Source organism: Trachemys scripta, chromosome 2, assembly GCF_013100865.1.
Source record: "Trachemys scripta elegans isolate TJP31775 chromosome 2, CAS_Tse_1.0, whole genome shotgun sequence".
Classification (NCBI taxonomy): Eukaryota; Metazoa; Chordata; order Testudines; family Emydidae; genus Trachemys; species Trachemys scripta.
Window position 1 is genome coordinate 190708435 of NC_048299.1, and position 10263 is coordinate 190718697.

The 10263-nt window shown below is 41.1% G+C and overlaps 1 protein-coding gene across 1 annotated transcript; it reads left to right on the top strand.

Moving 5' to 3' along the window:
- The first annotated feature begins 660 nt into the window (after positions 1–660).
- Positions 661–9961, top strand: DSEL (dermatan sulfate epimerase like). The gene is made up of 2 exons (XM_034762550.1): positions 661–1299; positions 2460–9961. The coding sequence occupies exon 2, from the start codon at positions 3421–3423 to the stop codon at positions 7069–7071; it is 3651 nt and encodes a 1216-aa protein (XP_034618441.1). The 5' UTR covers positions 661–1299; positions 2460–3420; the 3' UTR covers positions 7072–9961.
- Positions 9962–10263: the final 302 nt, after the last annotated feature.

Consider the following 10263-nt stretch of genomic DNA (forward strand, 5'->3'; position numbering starts at 1 on the left):
TATGATGACCAGTGGGCTACTGGCTTTCAGTAAAGACCTCACATGTTACCAGCTAGAGAATTATTATGCATGTATCTGACTCAGTGGGTCTATGTAAAACTCTTGTACCTCCTGTGCCCTCTGCCAGCTTGGCACCAATAGGTCCCTAGGTCACAGAGTTAAATCCTAGCTTCACTGCAGACAGTGAGAGTTTTGCCATTGACCTAAGGAGTTATGTATCTATACTGAAATTTATGATCCTATGGCAGGTAACCAGGAGGTTGCATGTCTCAGGCAGGTTCCTTTCAAGCAGGAAGTAACAGCTGTTTATCTGTCTACTAACTTGACCATCTGATATGCTCCTAAGACCCTCAGTGTCCCCAATTCGTACCCCATCCCTCCCTCCTCCAGACCCGCTGCCCTCCCATTCACCCACACCCTGCCCCTCGCCTCCACGCACTCATCTCCTTATCCCCCCAGCATCCCTCTCCCTCCTTCCCCACGCCGGTACCTCCCGCTGGACGGCAGCTCTCGGGGCAAGGTAAAGGCAGGAGCTCTGCACCCACCCTTCGCACATGCTCATTCGGGCCGCCGGGGGAGTTGGAGCAGAAGCAAAGCAAGGGCAGCCCCCGGGCTGTTAGCCGGCTTAGCTCCGCCCGCCTTGGCAATGCTGCCGCCGCCGCGCTGCCTCCTTCTCACTCCTCTCCGCAGCTGCCTCTCGACTCCCAGCCCCAGCTGCTGGGCTGCACAGCGAGGCGCAGAGGTGGCCGGGCCATCGGCTTGCGAGGCAGAAAGGGGGCTCCGCTCTGGAGACAGCCACTGGCTCGCCCGCCGCAGCAGCTAGAACTGCTCCCCCAGCCAAAAGGGCATCCCAGCCTGCCGCATGTGTAGCTAACTCTGCTGGGGAATCCTGTTTTGTTTTCTCCCTACCGCATCCCCGCCCTCGGCGATTATTTTGTAGCGCTGGCTGCCCCCCGCCCCGCTTAATCTTTCTGGGGAGCAGTTTGGACACTATTGGAGAGAGAGAAAGAGATCTGCCGGCACTTGTAATGATAAGTATTAACAACAAACAGAAGTCAGTCCCCGCGTTGATGAAGGGGGCGGCCCCTGTCCCTGTTTCGTGGCAGAGCTGTCTGACAAATTGCTGAAGTTCAGTTGATCCTGTCTGAAGTTGAGCTCTCAGAGCAAACCGAAAGGAGAAGAGCCGAGGGCCCCCGAGAGAACTACACTGCAGCCTGCTGTTTTCTTTTCAACACTTTTCTCAGCTATTCTGCCACAAGCTCTGGTGCGCTGTCCGCATGGACAAGAGAGGCTGCTAAGGTAAGCTGATGGCCTTCTATTTTAAAACATGCATAAGTGCAAAAAGAGGAGAGCTGGGGAGGATTTTGTCACAGAAGTAGCGTGAGAGGTCAGATGAGACTATCAGTGATGCGTTTAACATACGCACAGTTTGCAACCGAAACTTGTTAAGTTGTCCAAATCCAACATAAGCAAAGGGAGAAATTTTGCTGTGCACGAATTGGTTCATAGCGCCCTCTGATGGCTTCAGTCAAATATACACTGTGTGGCCACACTGGTAAGGAGTATACCGGGGTCGGCAACCTTTCAGAAGTGGTGTGGTGAGTCTTCATTTATTCACTCTAGTTTAAGGTTTTTCATGCCAGTAATACATTCTAACGTTTTTAGAAGGTCTCTTTCTATAAGTCTATAATATATAAGTAAACTATTGTTGTATGTAAAGTAAATAAGGTTTTTAAATGCTTATGAAGCTTCATTTAAAATTAAATTAAAATGCAGAGCCCCTCAGACCGGTGGCCAGGACCCGGGCAGTGTGAATGCCACTGAAAATCAGCTTGCGTGCCGCCTTTGGCACGTGTGGCATAGGTTGCCTACCCCTGGAGTATACAGTGCACATGGAGTAATATCAAACTTTTGATATATGTTCCCTTAAGGAAAAATAGGCTTCACCCTTAGAAGCAGGGCATCCAGTATATGTGCTTGTATGATATAGGTTCTGTAGAAATAAAGGGTTGAGAAACTTGGGAAAATGTTAATATCTTAACTTTTTTTAAATGATTAGGAGAATACACAGACACATACTAGAACTGTTTGGAAGGGAAGCCTGTTCTATATTTCTAATGAAGTATTACAGTTGCATTAGTTCACATGAACTCTGCTAATGTAAGAAGGTAAAATAATTTCTCAGGCCTGGCAGTTTCAGACAACTTGGGAAAAGTAAAAATAAAATAAAATAGAAACTCAGGTAATGAGTTAATTCTACTTTGATTCTGAAGCTAATTTAGTGAGCAGACTTTGACAAGGTTGTTCTTTATTGCTTCTTTATAGCCTTAATATTTACTGTTCTGTAGATGAGAACCTGGAAATTCTTTGTGATGCATTTTAAATATTTGTAGAGTATATTTTGAGATCTATACTACATCAGAGAACTTTTTTTTCCCCTTGTTTTTGTGTTTCCACAGAAAGGATCAAATATGCAAAGCTAACAGAAAACAGAAATAGCACTTTTGGTTGAAAAACACTGGCTTTGCGCCCCTTTCAAGTGTTTTACTTTTACTTCGTGATGGGAAGAGTAGAATCATCGGAACCATTGAGACATAGGTTGGATTTCACTAGTTGAAGATGAAATGAAGATAATAGAAGACGACATGAGAGCATATTGTGTATTTTATGAATATTCATCAAAACAAACCTTCTACAAATAGACATGAACAGGAATTAGAAATACTATATATATTTTTTCCAGAGAGAGAGGCTAATGGAGAAATGTTATTGTTTTTCTCCCCCACTTTCACTCTCTCAAGCCTATGAAGAAGAAAAATTTTTATACAAACGAGAGAACAGGAAGGTTAGGGAGAGTAAATTTAACATCTGAGTCTATTGTAGAAAGTACTGAGCATTTCTACTTCAGCAAAAACAAAACATTGTTCTGAATAAATGTTATGATTTCATCATCAGTGCAATTTTTTCCTACTCTAGGAATGGCATTTTATCAGAATGTGAGGGGGAAAGATTTTTGTGTGAATTCAATTATTTTAAATTCAAGTTTTGGGATCTTTTTCAAGTGCTTTTCAGCAAAAAAGATACTATGTTTTTTAGTCCCTTGACTTACGTAATCAGACTGTGTTTCACATGGGAAATGTAGAGACTTTACCTTCCCTTTAGTTTAATGTGTTATGCTTTACTGATGTAGCTGTGCAAAGTACAGACAAGGCACCTGTGTTCCAACTTTTCAGAAATCCTTTGTTTTGTTTTCAGTACTGTACTTCAGATAAGCTGAGCAGCGAGTCTATTTTATTCTTTTGTTTTTAAGCAAAAATGCCTTAAGTGTACACTGTTATATTATCTGGATCAACATTTGACATCTGAACACTGTGTTTTGTAAAGATGTATGCTTGAAGGGAAGGAACTGCCTAATGGATCATGGCTCTTATGTTTACAGTACATATTTTATTCCTAGCGTTAGCAATGTTTGCTCTCTCCACTTTTGAAGAATCTGTAAGCAATTACTCTGACTGGGTGACTTTCACAGAAAATGTGGATCAATATGAGAAACAGAAACTGCAAGATTTCAGTGCCAACCAGAAGCTGAAAAAAGCCGTTCTTCATCCAAGCTTATATTTTGATGCTGATGATATCCAAACACTGAGGCAAAAGTCTCGTACAAGCCATTTACATCTGTTCAGAGCTATCCGAGGTGCAGTGACAGTTATGCTGTCCAACCCATCATACTACCTACCTCCACCCAAGCATGCTGATTTTGCTGCAAAGTGGAATGAGATTTATGGTAACAATCTGCCTCCCTTAGCTTTTTATTGTTTGCTATGCCCGGAAGATAAAGCTGCCTTTGATTTTGTTCTAGAATACATGGACAGAATGGCTGGCTACAAAGACTGGCTGGTTGAGAATGCTCATGGAGATGAAGTGCCACTTGGCCACTCCTTAACAGGTTTTGCCACTGCTTTTGACTTCTTGTATAGCTCACTGGATAACATCAGAAGACAAAAATATCTAAAGAAAATATGGGTTGTGAGTGAGGAAATGTACGAATATTCAAAAGTCCGCTCATGGGGAAAGCAACTTCTCCATAACCACCAAGCCACTAATATGCTAGCACTGCTCACAGGCGCCCTGGTTACTGGGGTGGACAAAAAATCTCAGACAAATATTTGGAAACATGCTGTAGTTGATGTGATGGAAAAAACCATGTTTCTGCTCAATCACATTGTAGATGGTTCTTTGGACGAAGGAGTAGCTTACGGCAGTTACACAGCTAAGTCAGTTACCCAATATGTTTTCCTGGCCCAGCGCCATTTTGGTATTAATAACCTAGAAAACAATTGGCTGAAAATGCACTTTTGGTTTTATTATGCCACACTGTTACCAGGCTATCAGAGGACTGTGGGCATAGCAGATTCTAATTATAACTGGTTTTATGGCCCTGAAAGCCAGCTGGTTTTCCTGGATAAGTTTGTAATGAAGAATGGAACTGGCAATTGGCTGGCACAACAGATTAGAAAGCACAGGCCCAAGGATGGCCCGATGGTGCCATCCACCGCACAAAGGTGGAGCACACTTCACACTGAATACATCTGGTATGCTGCAGAACTAACTCCTCAACCTCCCCCTGACTATGGCACTGCTAAGATGCATGTGTTTCCTAACTGGGGGGTTGTTACTTATGGGGCTGGGTTGCCAAATACTCAGACCAATACCTTTGTGTCTTTTAAATCTGGAAAGCTAGGTGGCCGTGCAGTCTATGACATAGTTCACTTTCAGCCATATTCCTGGATTGATGGATGGAGGAGTTTCAATCCAGGGCATGAACATCCAGATCAGAACTCCTTTACTTTTGCCCCCAATGGACAGGTGTTTGTATCCGAGGCCCTATATGGACCCAAGTTCAGCCACTTGAATAATGTACTGGTGTTTGCTCCATCTCCTACAAGTCAGTGTAATCAACCTTGGGAGGGACAACTTGGGGAGTGTGCACAGTGGCTTAAGTGGATTGGTGATGAGGTGGGAGACTCAGCTGGGGAGATTATAACAGCCTCTCAGTATGGGGAGATGATGTTTGTGAGTGGTGAGGCAGCATCTGCCTACTCTTCTGCAATGAAACTGAAAAGCGTGTATCGTACTTTGCTACTCCTAAATGCTCAGACATTGCTAGTAGTAGACCATATTGAGAAGGAGAAAGACTCTCCCCTCAGCTCTGTCAGTGCCTTCTTTCATAATCTTGACATTGATTTTAAATATATACCCTATAAGTTTATGAACAAATATAGTGGAGCCATGATGGATGTGTGGGATGCTCACTATAAGATGTTTTGGTTTGATCATCATGGGAGTAGTCCTGTTGCCAGGATACAAGAGGCAGAGCAAGCAGCAGAGTTCAAAAAGCGGTGGACTCAGTTCATAAATGTTACCTTTCCTATGAAAACCACTGTTACAAGAATCGCATATGTGTTCTATGGACCATATGTTAATGTTTCTAACTGCAGGTTCATAGATGATTCCAAATATGGATTTCAAATTTTTCTAAATGTCAACAACACTGAAAATATTGTCTCCATTGTGACTGAATATGACAGTATGAGGACAAGGTTCAATTATTTGGGATTTGGTGGCTTTGCCAAGGTAGCTGATCAAAACAAAGTTATCAAATTTGGTCTAGGCACTGAAGCTGTACAAGAACAGATAACAAATAATAGAACAGTTTTCCCATTTGGATTCAAAGTGAATATAATAGCAGGATTAGTTTTGGGCATTAGTTTGGTTATACTGGCTTTTCAGTGGCGGTTTTACATTTCCTTCAGCAAATTGTTGCGCTGGATACTAATTCTGGTTATCACACTGTGGTTTATTGAACTGTTGGATGTATGGAGCACTTGCACTCAGCCTATCTGTGCAAAATGGAGCAGTGACATCATAAATGTAGACCCTGATACAGGCAGTACAGCCAAACAGTTAGAAGGAAACCCTGTTGTTTTGCCAGATGTGGTAATTACCTCACTTCCCAGTTCTGGAGCAGACATTTTAAAGCAACTTTTTTTTAACAGCAGTGATTTCATATACATCAGGATCCCTACAACTTACCTTGATATTCCTGAAACTGAATTTGAAATTGACTCATTTGTAGATGCATGTGAATGGAAGGCTTCTGATATCCAAAGTGGCCGTTTCCGTCTACTCCGAGGCTGGCTCCAATCCCTAGTCCAAGACACAAAACTGCATTTACAAAATATTCATTTACATGAAGCCAGCAGAAGTAAATTAGCTCAGCATTCTACCATAAGTAAGGACAAAAAGAAAAGATCCAGAAAGAGAGAGTCTTTGTCAGAACAAAGAAGCAGAACAAGAGGAAAATTAGACAAAGATGCTGAATACGTTAGAGAACTGAGGAGACACCTTACCTATTATCCAAATGCACGTCCTGTGCTTAGTTTAAATAGTGGGAGCTGGACATTAAAGCTTCCTTTCTTTCAAGAAATCATAGGTCCCTCAATGAGGGCATTGTATGTAGTAAGGGATCCTCGGGCATGGATCTACTCAATGTTGTATAAAAGTAAGCCAAGCCTTTACTCCTTGAAAAATGTTCCACAGCACTTAGCTATGCTGTTTAAAATGGAAGGCGGGAAAGAAAAGTGTGGTTTAAATTCAGGCTATGCCTTTGAATATGAATCACTGAGGGAAGAACTCTTGGATTCTAGGTCAAATGCAGTTTCCGTGCTGTCCCATTTGTGGCTAGCAAACACAGCAGCAGCGCTGCGAGTAAATGGGGATCTGCTGCAGACAAATTATCAGCTGGTCAAGTTTGAAGATATTGTGAGCTCTCCTCAGAAGACAGCTGAAGCAATTTATGCTTTCCTTGGTATTCCTCTGTCTCCTGCTAGCTTAAACCAAATATTGTTTGCCACCTCCACCAATCTTTTCTACCTTCCTTATGAAGGTGAAATATCACCAACTAGTATTCATGCCTGGGAACAAAATATGCCTATTGAGGAAATTAGACTGATTGAGGACATCTGCTGTACCTTGATGGACCACTTAGGATACCCAAAGTTTACAGTTTAAATGCTGCAGGTCAGCAGTAGTTTGCACTAATGATCCCCAACTCCTCAGTATGTGAATAAGAATTAGAGAGTTTGTTTATTCTTGTAAAATGTGTGTACAGTCTGTTACATGCAGAAAGATTTATTTAAAAAAATAGATATTTGTTCTAGCAGGATTTTTAAAAACAAACACTTATAACTACTTTTGCTGCCTTTCAAATAAAGCTGTGTGAATCTTTACAAATCTACCAGCTGAGGAATGGATAGGTCAAGGGATTGGTAATAAATTATGGAGCCTTGCTCTTCCAGGTGAACAATTTGACTCCATCCAAAGTGGGTAGTTGCCCAAAGTAGTTACCGTTTGATGGCTATTTGGTGGCCTATATGAAATGAGTTGCTGGTCTCAGCCCAGTTCATAATGGCAGTGCCTTGGGATCAGATTTGCAGTATATTCCGGCCACTTGCTACTCCAATGGGGCAAAGTAGCCATAAACTCAGTAAAACTGGGGTTTAAATCTGTTGTTCATCACTTGAGTTGGTGTACTGGTAAATCTGGCTCCTTATTAGCGGTCTCAGCAGACAGGCCAAGGACTGACTAGGCATAGAAACTGAATGACATGTGATGTGGTTCCAGGTCAGAACGGAAGAACTTTGGTAGGGTTTTATGAGGACGAGTTCTTCCTGTAACTATTCTGTAGATAAAGAGAAGACTTCAGTCTCCAGTTCCATCAATCTGGCACCTTCTGTGAGCACTAAATGAACTTTGGGGATGGGCAGGAGAGGGAAACCATCACAAGAAATCCATAAAACCCCATAAATCTATCAGTTAAATATTAGCTGGGAGGTTTCTAAAGGATCCTGTGAAACTCTGATACTGCTCCACCATACTAAACTGCCCCTGGATTTTCAAAGCTGCTAATGTCCTCGCTACTGATGCTGCTGCTCTGTGCAGCTCCTCTTGGCTAAGAGAAGCTGAAGGAACTTCCTCTTTTCAGTAAGACTCCTCCATCCTTCTTTGTTTGTTGTAACACACTATGAAGTCTCTCTTCTTTTTAGCTGACCATTGTGCATAACTCTCACTAATTCCAGTGGCAAAGGTGTAGGAGTTCCTGTCAATGCAAACATTTGATGTCATCATCATCAGTGGTAATATATTAATATCAGGTAGGAATGTAGTGATTAGAAGAGCCCAGATAAATCTCCAGACCTGTGTTTCATCAGTATACATAATCAGTTACATCTGTATACTAGATTTGCCATCAACATCTTATGGCTGGTCAAGGTTGCTCTTTGCGTTGTCACTTCAAAGAGGTTGCTCTCACCTACTCCAGGCTTGGATGACAATTAATCTTAGTAATTTCTTTCCAGCATCTGATTATTTTAAAATATGATCCTTGTTTCTTTAAATCTGCACTGAAATGTCACATACATTTGGAAATAAACACCCTTTGTGGGGTGAATATTTGCTTTTGGTAATATCTTTGTCATGCTGCTCTTGTGTTTTTCCTTGAGCCATATTTTTTTTTTCTTTTCACAATGTTCTTTTTTTAAAGAAAAAGACAATGTTGAAAGTCTCCTAATTTATCTTACTCTGCGTTCTTTTGAAATGTGTACATACTGTAAATGTCTTCAGTTGTGTAAATCAAACCATAGATGATGTCAGAGACATCTGCTTTCTTTACCATCTGTTTTTTTTTTCATTACTAATGAAGTTGTCATGAAATGTGCTTAGTTTTGTTTGTAGGAGCTGGAATCAGAGTTTTGCGCTATTATATTGAAATATAACAGTAGAGTAATTACCATATATTGGGTGACAAGCATTAGGCAATGTCAAGATGTAATGAGTTTCTCTCTACAGATTGCAATCCTCTTGCTGATATTGAATATTAACATCTTGCTGATGTACTCCCCTTTTTTCCTGCTGTTCTCGCCCCCCACTCTCCCCCCACGCACACATACAGATTTTCTACACCCTCTGCATCATTTTGTGATCTCTTCTTCTGACCTAGATAAAAGTGACTCTTTCTCAGCCATTCATTATTATGTCAAAATGTGCCTCTGGTGTGATAAAGCTGTTGATATGTTGCAGTCTCACTAACCATAACTTGGCTGTCACTTTCCCTTGATTATAATAGGGACTCAGAGCTGCTTTTTCCCTTCTTCTTTCCTGGGTCTTACCTCTGGCTAGGTAGAATGTCATGTTAAAAGAAATATTAAAGTTTTTTTTAATATACACTAACATGTAAGTGAAATTTTGGATCCCGACTATCATTCTCTCAAATAAGTTTTTTTTCTCTCTCTCTCTCTCTGTTATCAGTCATATGTAAAATTGTTGCATTGTTGTCAACACCGTTGCTTTTATTTGACAGACAGAGCATTTGCTTATCTTCCCAGGATTTATGATCTTGAATCAGAACAAATAGAAAGGCTTTCCTCTGTCATCTGTTTTAGGACTGCTCAAAGTAGGACTCAGGATTGACTGCGTTTTGGGGGAAGTAGGAAAGAATATAAAGATCTCTTCTTGATAGTGTCGCATGAAAGGCTACAAATAAATTTTAAACCAGCTCTTTTTGAGAGGGTGAGGTGAAAAGGTGGACACTCATGTATCAGTAGGTCGTCCCTGCAGCTTTCAGCATATAGGGTTATCTCATGCCCTTTGGCTGATAATACATGTCACTGCTACCATTTATTCTGGCATACACAAGATTTAGGACCTAATTATCCCCAGTCTTGCATCTTCTGAAGTTAAACCAACTATAATGTGCTTCTGTTCGGGTTTGGTAACGTTTTGTACCCCTTTGTACAGATGTAATTTACTCCACGAGGTACATGACTGGGGAGAATTAGATTCTTTGTTCCCAGATCTTTTTTGGCGAAGAGAGTTATATCAAAAGCTCACAAAAAAAAAAAAATTAAAAAAGAAAAGGAAAGAAAGAAAGAAAGAGAGAATGACTCTAAAGAAAGTAATGACTGAAAGCCATAGTCCTAAAGTTTCAAAATTCTAATTGCATGTATTACAGGAGCTTAAAATAACACAATATCATTATATATTCTAAGGAAACTGAGCACATGGTGTTTTTGCTTCAAAACTGCTAACAAAGAACCCTATGATAGAGAACGTTTCTACTTGCTGGGAAGAAAAGAGCATATGTCAACTAAACCACAGAGGACTATGTATAAAAGTAGCTTATGGGACTGGATTAATCTCACAGAA